The sequence below is a fragment of the Geotrypetes seraphini genome, chromosome 11 (genome assembly GCF_902459505.1).
Source record: "Geotrypetes seraphini chromosome 11, aGeoSer1.1, whole genome shotgun sequence".
Classification (NCBI taxonomy): Eukaryota; Metazoa; Chordata; class Amphibia; order Gymnophiona; family Dermophiidae; genus Geotrypetes; species Geotrypetes seraphini.
Genome location: NC_047094.1, coordinates 67782301 through 67801015, shown reverse-complemented (window position 1 = coordinate 67801015; position 18715 = coordinate 67782301). Strand labels below are relative to the sequence as shown.

The following is an 18715-nucleotide window of genomic DNA, read 5'->3' as shown; positions in this document are numbered from 1 at the left end:
ACCTAGGAAAAGGCAGCATCTTACATACTGCAGTGAGCAGTACAACATCAATACACCCATTGTAAAACTAAACAAGCCAGACTAGTACAGATCAATCCTACACCGTCAATCCTAACAGAAAACCATGTCTTTCGAACACACAGAACACAGAAAACAGCTTTGCCTAGTATGGAATATGTCATCACAAACTAACCCCTCCCCCTTTTACAAAACTGTAGTGTGAATTTTAGCTATGGTGGTAACAGCTCCGACGCTCATAGAATTCTGAGCATCAGAGCTGCTACCACCACGGCTGGTGCTAAAAAATGCTCCACAGTTTTGTAAAAGGGGGGATAAAATAGAAATACATAGACAAAGGTAAAATTGAACCAGCAAGAAGCTGGACTCTGCATACAATGCAACACCACAGAAACAGTGACACATGTCTCCTAAAGCAATAAATAAATAGAAAATTTTTGTTCTACCTTTGTCTTCTCTGGTTTCTGCTTTCCTCATCTTCTTGTTACTCTCTTCCTTCCATCCACTATCCCTCTTCTCTCTGCATCTTCCATTTTCTCTGTTACTGTGCCTCTCCCTTTCTCCCTCCTTCCAAATTGGTCTGGCACCCATCTTCTTCCCTCCGCTCCTCCCATAGTCTGGCATCTCTGTCTTCTTCCCTGCCAGTGTCTTCTCCCAACTCTCTCTTCCCCATTTCCCTTCAGCATCTTCTCCCCACTCTCTCTTCCCCATTTTCCTGCAGCATCTTCTCACCACTCTTTGTTCCTCATTTCCCTTAAGCATCTTCTCCCCACTCTCTGTTCCCTATTTCCATTCAGCATCTTCTTCCCACTCTGTCTTCCCCATGTACTTTCAGCGTCCTTCTCCCCCTCTGTCTTCCCCATGTACTTTCAGCGTCCTTCTCCCCCCTCTGTTTTATCCTGTTTTCCTCTCCACCCCACCTTTTCTTCCTTTCTCCCTCCCTGCCCCTTACTTTGTGGCGCTTTCTCCCCCCCCCGGCCCGGACAACAGGCCCGGTCCGACAAACTTCCCTGCCCTGTGGTCGGCGATGTCTAAACTGCCTTCTTACAGCAGTCGAAGCGTTGTAGTTGCATATGGCTGCTATAAAGGTCGTCTCTGATGCAACTTCCAGTTGCATCAGAGATGACCTTTACGGCAGAAACACGCAACTTCAACGCTCTAGCTCAGGGGTGCCCACACTTTTTGGGCTTGCGAGCTACATTTAAAATGACCAAGTCAAAATGATCTATCAACAATAAAATTAAAAAAAAAACACAAAGCACACTGTATGCTGAGAAAATATTAATTATTATTCTTATTCTGTTTTTTTTTTCAAAGAGGTCAAGGCAGATGACTCTATGCACTGTCACCTCAGTAACAACCATACAAAAATAGACAAATACCCCCCATTTTACTAAAGCACAATAGCAGTTTTTAGCGCAGGGAGCTGCGCTCAATGCCCAGCTTGTGCCACCAGCTTGTGGCATTTTTAGGGTTGCAAACTTGCTTCTTTTTTTTTTTTTCTTTAAATTGCTAGGGGCTTTGCTGCTCTGTGGTTCCTCATTTCCTGATCAGTTCTGGCCTCCTTTTTTTTTTTTTTCCCAGTGACATATTTGTTTGCCCTTCTAAAGCCGCCGCCACCCCAAGTTCGTCTTCCCTGCGTCGGGCCGACCAGCATTCATCTCCCCGATGTCAATTCTGCCGTCGGAGAGGAAGTTCCGCCCAGATAGGCAGCGATTGGCTGGCCCAAACTTCCTCTCCGATGGCAGAATTGACGTCGGGGAGAGGCAGGCTGATCGGGCCGGTAGAATTTTCTGGACCTAGCCGGCTGTGCACCCTCCCTAAGACTGCACCCGGGGCAGATCGTCCCCCCCCTCCCCCTTGGTATGCCACTGTCTACAAGTGCAAGTATATGTGAACATGTGAACAAAAGGAAAAGGCGCTTCTTATTGGGCAGAAAAAACTGTGCCATGAACAGGGTGTCCTCATGTGTAAAATTGGGCTTTCACCCCTGTAGTGCCCTTCCCTGTGCCATCCATATGCAAATGTGAAAACACACAAAGCATACACATATATGCTGAATGTACATACCACTACTGATTCACCTAAAGCAGGGTGGAGCCACCAGAATAGGTGCAGCCCCCCGATATCCTGCACAACTGAAATCAGTGAATGGTTATCACATCAGAAATGCGGGCCACTGATATACAGTTACTTTGCCAGGCCACTGGCCCACCAGGGTTTTTTCTTTGTTTTGGATTTTCCCTTTCCCTTGAGAGCAGATCTATGAGCATTGGGTCTCTTATGAGACTAGGCAAAGAATAAAAGGTTAGAAAAATATTTTAGAGAATATGTGACATTTCTTGTACATTTTATATTTGTTGTTCACCGAAGAGGCAGATATTGCTGAATTTGCCAGTGGCAAAATTGTGTTGCAGAGTGTGAAAATATGTAGGAGTCATAGCAGCTACTTGGGAACGTTGCAACATCCAGAATCTTCATTTTTGCATTGCACACATCCTGAATGTTCATGGAGTATGACAACTTTCTGCAGTGGCATTAGGGTTACCATATTTGGAGCCTCACAAACCTGGACGTATGGTCCTGCCCCATCCCCGCCCAGTTCTGCCTCAAGTTCCGCCCCCAGCACTGCCCCCTCAAAGCCTCATCTTCTTCCCCGAGCTCCGGCCCTATCTGGAGGGCCTCAAGCATGTGCAGATGTGTGTGAAAACTGAGGACTCTCTTCCCTGATTTATGTCTACAAATGAATGGTGAAGAGTTTTGCCTTTGGTTTCTGTCCCTCTAAAGGAGAGATGAGAGGCCCCTTTCTGATTTCTCAGTGAGAGCAATTATGAAGGGTAATTCCTCTCTGGGAGATATTCCTAATCATTCAACAAAGATCACAAGAAAAAAAAGAGATAATCATTTCATTTATTGATAAACTACAGGAGTACCAAATAATGCAAATAATATTAATACCTAAATAGTATTAACAATAATAAAAAGAGATCAGAGATTGCTATTAATAACTCAATGCTGGAATTTAGGTTTGGGAAAGCCTTGAGTGACTCAAGGCAAGATAAATATAAATAGGACTGCAGTGTATTCTGGGATTTATAATCTTGGATTCTCAGTTCTGTGCCATTAGGAGTTTGAAAAGCGGGTTCTTGAATTCTGAACATTTGAAACAGAGCTTATGGCCCCCTTTTACTAAACTGCGCTAGCGTTTTTTTAGTGCCGGGAGCCAGGCTGAATGATGCGCGCTGCTCCCAATGCTCATAGGAACTCTTTGAGTGTCAGAAGCAGCGCACAGCATTCAGCGTGGATCCCGGTACTAAAAAATGCTAGCAGGGGCCTATGTGTACAATGTGTGTGCATTAGATATGACCTTTCCTATTATTATTTCCCTCCTTGTTTCTTTTTCTTTACATATTATAGTTCCTCCCACTACCCCAATCGTTTGTCTATTGTTAAGTTGTTTGTCTACCAAAACATATTGTTTTGTCATATTCTATTTTATATTTTAATTTGTACATCGCTTTAAAATCTTTTAATAATGTGATAAAATCAAACTTTTAATAAACTTGGAAACTTGTGTGTGTGTGTCTCTTCCTACTGCACTGCTGGACCAGTGAGTTCTCATTTTTTTATAGCAATAGAAGGACATTGCTTACTGTTGTCCTGCTTTCTGAATCCATCTGTGTGGCATTTGGCTTCTCAGTGCCCCTTGGATTCTGCACAGACAAGATCTCTGAGAGCTTCATTTAGGTGCCAAGGCTGTGGGCACAGCATCCTTTCCACATTCCAGAGGGTTACAGAGTCCCACAGTCCTGCACTGTAAGAGGTCCTGGTCCAAGGACTCAGGGTCCTTGGAACTAGAGGGGCTCTTTTTATCCCTTTACATCATCTCCCCTCACTCCAAAGACAACGTATTCTGTTAGCTCCTAGTAGGGTCAAGAACTGTTGAAAACTGCATTGAGATTTTTCTGGTAAAGGGCCAATGGCCAAAGTAAGACGGGATAAACAAAAGAGAGAAGGAGACAATTGATGGGGCCATCTAGGTTTCTCTGGGTCAATTCTTCATCTTCAGTTCCCGGGCCATCTGGCAGAGGGCACAATGCCCACAGAAGCACAGGCAGAGAAAGTCCTTGCAGATACTGCCCTATAAAGAGAGAGAGAGATGTCAAAGACTCTGCTTCCAGTTTGATATTCTCTCTGTCATTTTGTCCATAGCGGAGAGTCAATGTCCAAGATGAAGGCTTTATTCATATAAATAAATAATTCACTTAAAAATGTCTAGGGCCTGAACCTCTGGTGAAACATATGGACCCAACATGGTCCGTGTTTCGACAGTATAGTCTTCAGGGGTCCCTATTTGGTCCTAAATGCAGGCATGTGGATCAAATCATGAACGCAAAGTCTCACTATCGAGAGCATCTCTACACGTCAAGCCTTCTTTGGATAAATATAAAAGTCAACTTTTTATGATAACGCCGGGAATAGCTATCCAATTTATTACACATAATTGGAAGAGGTATGACAGACTAAATTACATGTTTTGGTGGACAAATGTTTGTACTATGTATAAATATGAAAAAATGAATGCAGAGTGTTTGGGGTTTATGAGCCCATTAACTATATTTGTAACATCATAATAATTGTAATGTATTTATTTATTTTATATATTTTTTTGAAGTTGGTAGAATTCCTTACACATCCGGGGGAGGGAAAGATATTTTGTTTATTAAAATACTTAATTATAATATTATAATTACATAATTTATCTTATTGTAGTAATTTGGTAAGCGGGGTGGGAGGAGAAAATGATTGTTCTAAGTATAAATTGTATGTTTAATAATGCATTTTATGAAATATTTATGTTCAGATAATTGTATTGCATTGTCAAAGTTTAAAAATCAATAAAGATTTATGAAAAAAAAAGAAATTAAATATTTCCACGTTAGAGTGCTATTTATATGGCCCATCTAGACATCTAATTTTGACATATAGCAACTAAATATTGCCACTTAGATATACGAATTATAGGGGCAATTCTACAACAGGGCAACCCGATAATGCAAGTGAGAGTTTAGTCTGTGTCTACATAGAATACTAATGCATATTTAGGAACCTCCATTAACATTGGCCTTAGACCCGGGGTAAACAGGGTACCTCAATGTAGCCCCACTTATGGCCTGCCAATGCTCTGCCCTAGGAATCATAGGCAGCGGAACACTTTTTTGTTTGGGAGGGAACCAAAAGCTCCTCCCAAGTGTGACATCTCTCCTCCCAACCCCCTTCTGGCCCTCAGTCCATATCCCTTCTGCCTTTCCCTGTCATCTCTTCTCTTCCTCCTCTGCTCTCACTGAGTAGTCCATCTTTCCTCCCCTGAATCTCCTTCCCTTTCCACATTTTGCCCTCTCCACCAAATCCATCTCTCCCTCTCTCCATTTTGCCCCTCCATAGCCATCGCTCCCTCCCTTTCACCCCCTTCTACCATCTCTCCTTGATCCCCTCTGCCTTCTCCATGTCCTTTTCTCCTTCTCTTATTCCCTCTGTCGTCCTCCAAATCCATCTCTCATTATACCCTTTCTACCTCCCTCTGCCACCTCTCCCTGTGATCCTTCTACCCTCTCTGCCGTCTCTGTCCATCTCTCCCTCACAAATCTGACATCTTTCCCTTCTCCCCTTATCCTATTCCTGAGTGTCACATCTCTCCCTCTCCCAAGTTCTATATCGCTTCCTCATTACCTTCTACCCCTCCCCCAAATCTGGTGGCACCAGGCAGCACTTTGGTGGAAGTGGCAACTTCCTGCCGGCCAGCCCACCCGCTGGTAGGCTCTATCCGCCGCGAACCCTCCCCATCTTTTCCTCGCCCCCACGCGTCTACTCCACATTGCCTGCAAATGTCGCCGGCTGGAGGAAACGACTCTCAACGCCGCCCTGCCACTGTCAGCAACCTCTCTCCACTACCTGCCACAGCAGAAACAGGAAGTTGTCAGAGGGGGCGGGGTGGGCAGTGGACTGAAGACGCCGGCAGCAGGGCAGAACCGAGAATCGGTTCCACCTCCTGAAAACATCTGAAAGAAGTACTGTACTTTGAAAATTAAAAGCTGTACTACCACCAGCTGCACAAATATATTTGAAAATCAGTCTCTGAGTACCTCAATATGGTAGCGTTCCCTTATGCCTGTGCGCAAAGCCAGGAGAGAACCAAACAGCACGGGCAGACAGCAGCATTCACCATAGTCCTGTGCCACCCGACAGGCTAGGATACAGGGGACGAAGGTGCCACAGAGACCTGCGGAGAGATGGAGAGAGGGGCGCATCAGTATGCAAGGCAAGTGGGAGAGGGACGCTTGTTAGGGCACCCTTCTGCACTGATATGGTAATCATAGACACCTTCCCCCAGATTCTATCAAGTTTCATGCCCAAATCTGAACATGCAAGTTTATAGAACAGTGCCAGTTGCGTGCCTAACTTACTCCCCCACTCCCCCTTTTTATGAAGCTGCATTAGGCTTTTTTTTATCGCCGGCCACGGCAGTATTGGGAATTCTATGAGCATCAGAGCTAATACTGCCGTGTCCGGCGATAAAAAAAAGCCTAACGCGGCTTCATAAAAGGGTGGAGTGTGTTAATTGTTACATTGGGAATCCGTTAGCCTTATAATAACCCTTAATTGATGTTAATTTGAGCAAATTGGCATTAATTTATAGATACCTGCCTAACTGCATTAGATGATATTCTATAAACTTACCTCCAAATTCTGTGTAAAGCACCATAAGTTGTGCGTGCAAATTGATATGCACAGCCGATGGGCACATGCAACTGAATTGTTTAACAATACCAATCAGTGTCAATAATTGACTATTAACACCTAATAATTGATGCTAATTTGCACTAATTAGAGGTAATAGTAAAGTTAAACTCCACTCCTTATGACTGAGAGCACTATCCCCACGGAAGAAAAAGCCTCAGGTTTTGTTATAGGCAGAGCCTGAATGCTCAAACCTCCTCCACCCACTTCATCGGCAAAAAAACTTCCGTAGGGGATGTGCAGTGCCACGAACTGTATCGGTGCAGGACTAAAACAACTATAACCTATATATCATAAGGAACTAAGTGATAGTAAAATAAAGCCGACGTTTCACGGTAAAGACCGTTTCTTCAGGGCTTGTAGGTTTTCAGTTTCCAATACGTTTTTTGAGTTGCTTGCTTTTGTTCACCTGCGTCCTGTCACTAATTAGAAGTTACACACACAACTTGGTAGGCACAGTCTATAAAGTGGTGCATGTCATTTAATCTCAAAAGAGGGCATGGAAAGGGGAGGAGCACAACAGCTGCATCCATTAAAAAAAAAAAAAGCAGCCTCTGCTCTCCCTGCTTGCTGGATCAGGCAGGGAGAGCAGGGGCTGCTTTTTTTTTTTTTTTTTTTTTGCAAGCAACCAGGAGGAGGAACTGTGTTGGCGATTGCTCTTCTGAGTAAGGGCCAGACACAGTTCCTCCCCTTCTTTACTGGTGATTGTCTGCACAAATAGAACATAAGAATAGCCTTACTGGATCAGATCAATTGTCCATCTAGCCAAGTATCCCTTCTTCACAGAGGCCAGTCCAAATCACAAGTACCTGGCAAAAACCAAAATATTAGCAGCATTCCATGATACCAATCCAGGGCAAGCAGTGGCTTCTCCCATATCTGTCTCAACAGTAGTTTATGGACTTTTCCTCCAGGAACTTGCCCAAACCTTTTTAAAATCCAGCTACATTAACTACTCTTATCACATCTTCTGGCAACACATTGCAGAGCTCAACTATTCTCTGAGTGAAAAAAATATTTCCTTCTATTGGTTTTAAAAATATTACTCTGTAATCTTGATGCAGTAAAAAATCGATCCACTTGTACCCATTCTGTACCTCTCAGGATTTTTTTGGCTTTGATCATATCTTTCCTCACCTGTCTATTTTCCAAGTTGAAGAGCCCTAACCTCTTTAGTCTTTTCTCATATGAGAGGAGTTCCATCCCCTTTATCATCTGGGTTGCTCTTCTTTGAACCTTTTCTAGTGCCGCTATATCTTTTTCGGGATAAGGAAACCAGAACTGAATGCAATACTCAAGGTGAGGTCACACCATAGAGCAGTGTCTCTCAAACTTTTTCGAGCCGGGGCACACTAAAGGGAGTGGCCACGGCTTGAGGCACCCAGAAGTGCGCGGATGTCGCCATGATGACATCACGCATATGTGTGACAGAAGCCCTCCAGATGTGCCCTGAGACGCCCTGTGCCCTGAGGGAGTGCCAGCAGAGAAGAGGGTCAGAGAGAAGGTGCCAGCTGATTGCCTTTAGCAATGTTTCTTAACTACTTCAAGCTAAGTACCCCCTAAGTCTAACAAATATCAACTGAGTACCCCAACCACAGACCTCCTTAGGTCCACCCAAGCTCTGCTCCAGATCCTATCCTCTTTACTAATTGTAATGCAATTTTTTCCATTCAATTTTCAAATACACACAAAATATACAGCGGATATAAATTCTCAAAACTGACATTTCAATCACTATATAAAAATAAAATCATTTTACCTACCGGCGATCCAATGCAGGCTGCTGTAATTAGCTTTAAAGGTGAGACTGGGAGGCCAGGGGGGAAGCTGGAGTACGCTAGAGAGAAGGGGGCCTTCAGTGAATCGGGCAGCACTGGCACTATACCACATAGGGAAGTCAGCTGGCAGGCGCCTCTCTTCCTCCTCAGTGTGCCACGGCACACTTGGAATCTCAGGAGGCACACTAGTGTGCCTCGGCATCTTTCCCTCCTCCCCTTACCCTATTCCTGAGTGTCACATCTCTCCCTCTCTCAAGTCCTATATCGCTTCCTCATTACCTTCTACCCCTCCCCCAAATCTGGTGGCACCAGGCAGCACTTTGGTGGAAGTGGCATTTTCCTGCCGGCCAGCCCACCTGCTGGTCAGCACTATCCGCTGCGAACCCTTCCCATCTTTTCCTCGCCCCCACGGGTCTACTCCACATTGCCTGCAAATGTCGCCAGCTGGAGGAAACGACTCTCAACGCCGCCCTGCCACTGTCAGCGACCTCTCTCCACTACCTGCCACAGCAGAAACAGGAAGTTGTCAGAGGGGGCGGGGCGGGGCGGCACACAGTTTGAGATATACTGCCATAGAGAGATACAGAGGCATTATAACATTCTTAGTCTTGCTTACCATCCCTTTTCTAATAATTTCTAGCATCTTGTTTGTTTTCTTGGCCATTGCCGCGGTGATGGGACAAAAGCGCGCGAGACTTCAGTGCGCCAACATTGCAGTGCTGACAATTCGGCGCAAGACCCCAGCGCGCCGCCAAAAAAAGTTACTTTTAAAGAGCTCCATCGGGGGGTGTAGGGGGAACCCCCACTTTACTTCATACTCTTCACTCAGCCGTTGTGGGGGGGGAGGTGTGGGGGGTGCAACCCCCACATTTTAAAGAAAACAACTTTTTCCTAAAAATCAGGAAAAAGTTAAGTTTACTCTATAATGGAGGGTTCCAACCCCCCAACCCCACATCCACGGCAGTGCGAAGAGTATGAAGTAAACTGGGGGGGGGGGTCCCCCCTCACACCCCGCGTCGCTGCTCTTTAAAAGTAACTTTTTAGGCGGCACACTGAAGTCTCTCGCGCGAATGACTATGAACCGTCGCCGCACATTGGGTGGAAGGTTTCAGCATATTGTCCACGATGACACCCAGTTCTTTTTCTTGAGTGATGACCCTCAAGGTGGACCCTAGCATCCAGTAACTATAATTTGGATTATTCTTCCCAGTGTGCATCACTTTGAATTTGTCCACATTAAAATTTTGTCTGCCATTTGGAGGCCCAGTCTTCTAATTTCCTAAGGTCTTCCTGCAGTTTTTCACAGTCCGCATGCATTTTAACAACTTTGAACAGTTTAGTGTCATCTGCAAATGTAATAACCTCACTTGTAGTTCCACTTTCCAGATCATTTATAAATAAGTTAAATAGCTTGCATATAATTTGCATTCTATTGTGCTGAGGTTCACATGCAAAACAAAAATTGCTCCCACCATGATATTTTTTTTACCGAGGTGTCAGAGTTAGAGAATCTGGCCCTGAGAGTTATAAGATCAAGAGGCTCTTCTTGTACCTCAGCACATATCAGCACAAAGTCTAAAGCCCTGTCCGATGTTATGACAAACGAAAACTATATTAAAAAGTTTTGATATCACCTCAGTAAGGCCAATACACAAATCCAGGACTTTAGCATATCATAACAGCACTAACTTTCAGAATTCAAAGAGCAACAATCATATGCACTGTAAATATTACACTAGGTCCTAAAATATTAATACAGCACCTTGTAAGAAAACAGAACAATGGGATTTCTGCAATATTTTTACACAGAACCTACATACTAGCAGAATACTACACCCTGCTCACACACGCAAGACACATGAAACAAGGGTTATACAACAGTAAACTACAGAAAATCTGGTGGTTATCTATTAATTAAATCCAGTATAACCAATATAAACCACAATGACACTGAAGGTATTTTTATATATAAGGGAACAAGTCTGAGATTATGGAGTTTCACCCATTCCGGGTTTTCTCAAAGAGACAAACAATTCTGTTCTCTTACTCCTGCTTGCATCACCGTCTCTTTGAGAAAACCCGGAATGGGTGAAACTCCATAATCTCAGGCTTGTTCCCTTATATATATAAAAATACCTTCAGTGTTGTTTACGTTGGATTTAATAATATGAAACAAGGGGGCCACAGATCAATAATAGAGATATGAAGGCAAAAATCTTAACTAGAAACCTTAAGAAGTCAGACTCAGCATATGCAGCAATACTAGAGAAACAGAAACTAAAATAAATATAATCAAGAGATATGCATTTCCAATGACTAGCATATTCCAATTAATAAATTCAGAATGAAATACTTTTTTCTACCTTTGTTGTCTGACTAGCAGACTATGGACTTTTCCTCCAGGAACTTGTCTAAACCTTTTTTCAACCTAGCTACGCTAACCACTGTTACAACATCCTCTGGAACTCGTTTCATTTAAAATATTCAAAATAAAATGATTTTTTTTTTCTACCTTTGTTGTCTATTCTGGACATTTTAGTTTTCCATCTTGTTTGTTCCAGTTTCTCTTTTCTGCTGTTCTGTCATCTGCTAATTCTTCTTCAAGCAGCTGCTGTTCATTTATCATTTCTCCTCTCTCCTATCTACTCGTATTCTCTCACTACACCTGCCTCTTCCAAATTTATCAGAACATTTTAGCTCTTTTCTGCCTCTCTCACCCTTCTTCTCTTTACTTTTCAACTATTTCCATCTTCTTTCACCCGTTAGCGCTCCCATTCCCCATCTCACTCCTTCCTCAACCCTTTATTCCCTTTCATCTTTAATTTACGCCACATTTCTACCCTCACTATCCTCTCTTTCTATTCCTTGTCACCCCTCTCCTTCCCCTCCTGACCTCGCCAATAGGGTTCCACAATTCCCAGCATCTTCCTCCGTCCACTCTTCTATTCCAGTATCTGCCTCCTTTCCCCTCTCTGCCCTCCTAACCTGGCATCTCCCCTTCCCTTCTCTCTTCCCTCCTGACATCTCCCATCCCTTACTCCCATTGTCTGGCATATATCCATCACTCCCTTCTGCTCCTGGATTCAACATCTCCCGCTTTCTCCTTTAGAAGTGCTGTGCATCTCTCCCTCTCTCTCATACACCCCAATGTCCAGCATCTCTCTCCCTCCCTTGTTCCATAGTTCCAACATCTCTCTTCCTCCCCCATGCAACATTCTCTACCTTTCCTCCCCCATGTCCAACATCTCTCCCTCTCTCACCACTTTTATCCCTCCTGCAACCATTTTCCTTCCTTCCTTCCTTCCCCACTCTCATCCCTCCTGCAACAATTCTTCTTCCTTCCCTCCCACAACCCTGCTCACAACCAACATGCTTTCTCCCCATGTACCATCTCTCCCTCCCCTCCAGCCCATGTCCATTTTTCCCTCTCTAACCCCTCTCATCCCTCCTGCAACAATTTTCCTTCTTTTCCTCTTCCCCAACCCCACTCACAAGTAGCATACATTGCTCTCACTTGCTCCAATGGGTTAGCGGCAGCAATTCATACACGCTGCCTGCTGCTAACCTGGAAGCCTATCCTCTGTCGTGTCCCTCCCAGGCAGAAACAGGAAGTTCTGACAGAGGGCAGGATGTGGCAGGGGAGAGGATTCCGGGTTAGCAGTAGGCAGTATGTATGAATTGCTGCCACTAACCCGTTGAAACAAGAGGAAGAATAGTTGGAAGATACAGGGATAGTGGGAGCTCAGCCTGCTCTTCAACACAGGAAGCAAAATTAATTGCAGGGGTGGCGGTGATGAAAGTAGTGGCTCCACCAAGGGTATGAAGAGAAAAGAGGGTGGGAGACCCATGTGGCACTGCGTAACCCCCCCCCCCCCCCCGCAGTTCACATACCCCATGGGGTACGCATACATGTGTTGAGAACCTCTGTTGTAGACAATACGCTGAATCCTTCCACCCAATGTGTGGCGGAAGCCAAAACAGAAAACAAGATGCTAGGAATTATAGAAAAGGGATGGTAAACAAGACTATGAATGTTATAATGCCTCTGTAAAACAGTATTGCTCCATGGTGTGACTTCATCTTGAGTATTGCATTCAAATGTGGTTGCCTTATCTCAAAAAAGATATAGTGGAACTAGAAAAAGTTTAAAGAAGATCAACTAGGATGATAAAGGGGATGAAACTCCTATTGTATGAGAAAAGAATAAAGAGGTTAGGGCTCTTCAGCTTGGAAAAGAGACAGTTGAAGGGAAATATGATTGAAGTCTACAAAATCCTGAGTGGGGTAGAGCAGGTACAAGTGGATCAATTTTTTACTCTATCAAAAATTAGAAAGATTAGGGGACACTAAAAGTTACAGGGAAATACTTTAAAACCAATAGAAGGAAATATTTTGTCACTCGGAGAATAGTTAAGCTCTGGAACGCATTGTCAGAGGATGTGTTAAGAGTAGTAAATGTAGCTGGGTTTAAAAAAGGTTTGGACAAGTTCCTGAAGGAAAAGTCCATAGTCTGCTATTGGGACAGAAATGGGGGAAACACTGCTTGCCCTGGATCAGTAAAACAAAAATAAAGTCACCACTAGTTCATCAATACACTTAAGGAACTAATTTTTGTTTAGAACTCTGCTCAGAGACATGAAGGCTAAAAACTCAGCCTCACCTACCAATCATTGCAGTGTTCAAAAAGAATTTTAAATTTAAAGTACCTTTGAATATGCTAGCTAAAAGCTATGCTGAGAGTGTAAATACTTCCATAGGTTTTATAGTTTTGAAAAAAGACTTAGCTTTGAATAGTGACTGGTTCCCTGGATCAGTAGCATGGAATGTTGCTATTTGGGTTTTTGCCTGGTACTTGAGACTTGAATTGACCGTGAAGATGGGATACTGGGCTGGATGGACCATTGGTCAACCCAGTATGGCTATTCTTATGTTCTTAATTTCGCCATCACAGTTGTTGATATGAGTCAGTGTGTTGTCCTGGTGGAAGACAACATTTTTCATGGCCAAATTAGGATGTTTCATCTTGATTTTGGAGCTTAGAAATTGTAATAAGCCAGTATAGTGTTGACCATTAATAGTTTTTCTATTTTCCAGATAGTCAATAAAAATTATCCTGTGGAAATTCCATAAGATGCCATCATCTTCTCAGCTGACAGAGCCGTTTTCACTTTTTCGGAGTCAGTTCACCTCTTGTAGTCCATTGTTTTGATTGTTGTTTTGTCTCAGGCGTATAGTGATGAACCCAGTCTCATCCACAGTCACAAAATACCACACAAAGTTGTTCTAATTGCGCTTAAAGTACTCCAGAGACATTTTTAAAGTACTCCAGAGACATTTTTGAAATGTCCAGTTGAACTTGTTTTTGGTCAACAGTTGACAAATGTGGTACCCATTGTACCCTCAATTTCCTCATGCCTAAATATTTGTGTAGGATGGTGTGTGCATGTTCTGATGAAATGCTAGCAGCTGCTATCTCATTTAGGATCAATCGGTGATCTTCCATCATGATTCAGTGAACTTCATTAACCATTTTGTCAGTTGCTGTTTTTGGATGTCTGGAGCATTCTTCATCAACAATGCGTGTTCGGCCATATTTAAACGCAGCAGTCCATGTTTTAACTGGTGAAAATGAAGGAGACACATCACCATACACTGTGTCTAACCCAGATTTAATTTTGGTAGGCAATTTTTCCTTCAAATGAAGGAATTTTATCATGCATGATATTCAATTTGTCCATAGTTGTTCACTTCAAAAAGCTGACATGACAAAACTGGGCATTAAACTGACTTAAAAATCTAGCCATAGACATTTGTCAATGCCATCTGCCGGACAGTGATAGAATTGTGATGTTAATCTTGCTCTTTCTTGATCAGGTCAGAAACTTTTCAATTTACCCTCATAGATCATTATTTACAAGTGTGTGTGTGCACATGTTAAAGAAAAGTAGAAATGAACTTACAAGAAGAAAAGATCTTCAGTGTGTGTGCATTAATATTTACAGAAGTAAGTGTGTGCATGTGTGAGTGTGTGCATGAGAGAGAGAAAACATACCGTGAACTATTAATTGCAGACTTTTGATACCTGTGTCTGTATGTATGGGAGGGGAAGCTATGTGTGCATACGAAAGTGTCTGACATGCTATGGGTCATTACTTACAGATGCCCATGTCCTGGAAGCAGTCCATAATATCTGAGCTCCAAGCTGTCTTTTGGCTTGTGTAGATACCTTGGCTTCCCTGTGGTTGGCTGGTGATGGGATGAGCCATGACTGAAACAAAATATAGAATAAGATGCATGATGGAGGTAATGGAGATAAAACATTTTTTAAGTACATTTTTCTTTCATTTGGTTTTTTTCCTTATAAGTAAGATAAACTATCAATACGATAAAATAAACTGCATGAATATCATATGGCTCCAGAAAAAGGAGGACGGACTAAGGTGAAAAAACAGTGCGACAAGGCAGTGGCTGCTGCCACAAAGATGCTGGGCTGTATAAAGAGAGGCGTAACCAATAGACGAACGAAGGTGTTGATGCCCCTGTACAGGTCATTGGTGAGGCCCCACTTGGAGTATTGTGTTCAGTTTTGGAAGCCGTATCTGGCGAAGGACACAAAAAGGCTTGAAGTGGTCCAGATGAGGGCGACGAAAATTATAGGAGGTTTGTGACAAAAGACATATGAGGAAAGACTGGAAGCCCTGAATATGTATACCTTAGAAGAAAGGAGGGACAGGGGAGATATGATTCAGACGTTCAAAAACTTGAAAGGTATTAACGTAGAACAAAATATTTTCCAGAGAAAGGAAAATGGTAAAACCAAGGACATAATTTGAGGTTGAGGGGTGGGAGATTCAAGAGTAATGTAAGGAAATTCTTCTTTATGGAGAGGGTGGTGGATTCCTGGAAAGCGCTCCCGAGAGAGGTGGTGGAGAGTAAAACTGTGACTGAGTTCAAAGAAGCATGGGATCAACACAGAGGATCTAGAACAGAAAATAATAGTAAATATTGAAGAACTAAGGCCAGTACTGGGCAGACTTGCATGGTCTGTGTCTGTATATGGCTGTTTGGGGGAGGATGGGCTAGGGAGGGCTTCAATGGCAGGGAGGGTGTAGATGGACTGGAGTGAGCTTTGACTTTAGTAGTTGGAACCTAATAACAGTACCAGGCAGAGCTTTAGATCCTTGCCCAGAAATAGCTAAGGAGAAGAAACACCCCCCAACAACCTCAACAAATTTTTAGATTGAATCAGGTTGGGCAGACTAGAAGGACCATTCAGGTCTTTATCTGCCGTCATCTACTATGCTACTATGAAGGCATGGAGAGGGGCAAAGGAAAATACTAGAAAGGGAAGTATAGGAGACATAGAAGGGAGATGCTGAACATGGGGAACAATACATACACAGAAATAGAAGATGGATGGTGAGCATGGAGAAAGAAGAAATGTCAAATGGTCAGGAGAACCTGGCAAGCGAGTTAAAGGGAGACATAAGAAAACAGAGACCAGTGCCTGAGACCAACATGATTTGAAGAATATAATGATGAGAGGATATACGTGTGACATGGAGCTCTCCTCTAACGCCTGTCTGTTTCCCAGTTTCCCCCTTACTTCTGTCTTTCATTCGGGAGCGGCTATGTGCCGCCCGATTAATAAGTTTCCTCAGCATTAAAACCGCATTGAAATGGGGAAAAGGAAGGGAGATACCCGGCCAGTTCCCCCGGTGTCCAGGAGCTCCAGAAATCTAATACAGGCAACATTGGATTGGCGGCCCCCACGCCAAGAGAAGGAAACAACTCTAACTTCAGGAGGCATGACAAATTCTACGACAAGCCTGTTTGGATTGGGTTTTTCTTAGTCTGAATCAGGGGCAAGCTCCTCTCCAACCTGGAAAAGAGAGCCCCACGGAGAGTAAGGCAGTGCAGTCTGTCCAAGGTAACAGGCTGCTAAGCCCTGGAGGAGCAGTGTGTAGAGAGTTGGAGGAGCTCATTGGAACCTTGACATTGATTCTCACTGTGGAGCCAGGAGAGTTTTTATCTTCCGTTCATAAAAGTGACCAGTTTGGAGAGTTAAACCTGCTGTGGTCAACTTGGATGAACTGTGGAGAACTATAGAAATCATGGACTCCAACCTTTGAAAAGACAGACAGACAAATTGTCATTGATTCCCTCACATGCAATATCTCATCTACCACTTTTAGTTCTTTTGGCCATCTCTCCCAATCTGATTTACCTACCAACATAATCTCTGTCTTCTCTACATTCAATCACAGACCTTGCCTTTCCATCCGCTTGGAAATTTCACTCATATAATTACTCATCTGTTTCTCTAGCTCATCTCCCCATACACTCACTGGGAAGAAAAAATAATATTGTCTGCATATATTTGATATTCGACCCCTAATGATTTTACTACCCTCCACTTAAAATATATAGATAACACACTTTTTTTTCCCCATTAGCCACAGTCAAAACAAGAGCTGGCACTGTAATGGCACCCCTGGACCAGTCGCTGCTCTTTGTCACCAAAAGCCGATGCCGCTCTTCGAAAATGCCTCAGCGATTTTTAAAAATTCACCAGAGGGCTCATTTGAATGTTAAAGAGCACATTTGCATGCCATTGTCAGAGATTACTATAAACCTCGCTAAAGACAGAGATAATCCATTTTGATAATCCGCCGCTACAATGCGTGCAGGATAAACAGCCGGAAAACAGTTTATCGATGGCATTAACGTTTTGAGAACCTTGCCCAGAATTCGGTGATGCACTGCACTGGGAATTTCTCCAGAGATGAACTCTGTCAAGTACAGATATATTTTATTGTAACAATCAAAGGGCATTAAAACATTTTCTTCAGATATAACTACTGTAAGGCACCTCCCCCTGAGAAACAAGATGAGGAGGTACAGTCATAAAGAGACAAATAAATGCAGAAGAAAGGTTTAGAGAATAGGGAGGAGATAAAGACAGAAATATAAAGGGTATAGGCTAGAAGAAAGGGAAAATGGAGAAAGACAGCAAGGAAAGAAATAGGGGAAAAAAGGAAGAGAGGAGAGGATGAAGGGGAGAGACTGAGGGAGAGACAGAGGGGAGAACTTGATGACAGAAGGGAGAGATGGAAGGGGATAGGATGAGAGGAATAGAAATAAGAAATTGGGGGAAGAGGAGAGAGTGATAAGGAAAGAAAGGAGAATGAGAGGGTCATAGAAAGTGAAATAAAGAAGTGAAAGATAAGGAGAAGAGGACTGTCTTCTGTCCTACCTGCGTGGATGGGCTCTGGGGTTTCTTCTTGTCAGTACAAGCACAACTTTGACTAGCCAGGAGTGAAACTTTTTATACCTGCAGCTGCTTCCCTCTCATTACAAAAAAAAAAAAAAAATTTTCAAATGATCCAACTGAGCAATTCAGAAAGGTGCACATGCCACAGGAAAATAAAGGAAAAAATGGTCGCACCCATCTACTGCCACTTCCTCCTTTGTTTGGCCCAACCTTTTCTGACAACCGTTTTACACATTCTTTTCTCTCCCTCTCCTGTTTCTCTGCTTCCTTCCCACCTCCCTTTTTTCTGTTACTACCTCACTCTCCCTCCTTTTTTCTGTTTCTCCCTCTGCTCTGTTTCTTAACCCTCCCACTCATCTTTTCTCATTCTCATTCTTGCCGACTTTTTTGAGAGAGGGGATGCACAATAGTTTTCAGGCAGGAAATGCACCTGGAGGATGAGGAGGTGAAAAATTGGGGAGAGCTGATGGTTTAGAATAACAATAATGAGCACATTATTTATTATTCACTGGATGTCCCGGGCAGAAGGTATTTGCCATCCTGCTGAGTCGCTGTTTGGGGATTTTCCTGACTTTATCAATCAACAGATAAGTGCCTTTCTTTATAATTATTATTTTTTAAACATACACATGTACATCTGATGTGGAATAATGTAATTATGCGTGTTTCAGGCACAATGGAAGGCCAGGGACAGTAACAGTGCAATGATGGTCTCCAGCTGTTCATCCTTCAAGTTTATTAAGTATTTGATTTATCGCTTACTCAAATATCTAAGCGATGAACAAATATTTCAAATTTACAGATAATACAGGGGTTATAAAAAACAGGTGAACACTGAACAAAACAT

The 18715-nt window shown here is 43.1% G+C and overlaps 1 protein-coding gene across 1 annotated transcript; it reads right to left on the bottom strand.

Annotated features, from left to right (window-relative positions):
- Positions 1 to 2909: 2909 nt before the first annotated feature.
- Positions 2910 to 18124, bottom strand: CNFN (cornifelin). Its single transcript, XM_033963823.1, has 4 exons — positions 17851 to 18124; positions 14752 to 14862; positions 6162 to 6298; positions 2910 to 4159 (listed from the first exon to the last, which is right to left on the bottom strand). Exons 2-4 carry the CDS (start codon positions 14858 to 14860, stop codon positions 4070 to 4072), a joined length of 336 nt encoding a protein of 111 aa, XP_033819714.1. The 5' UTR covers positions 14861 to 14862; positions 17851 to 18124; the 3' UTR covers positions 2910 to 4069.
- Positions 18125 to 18715: the final 591 nt, after the last annotated feature.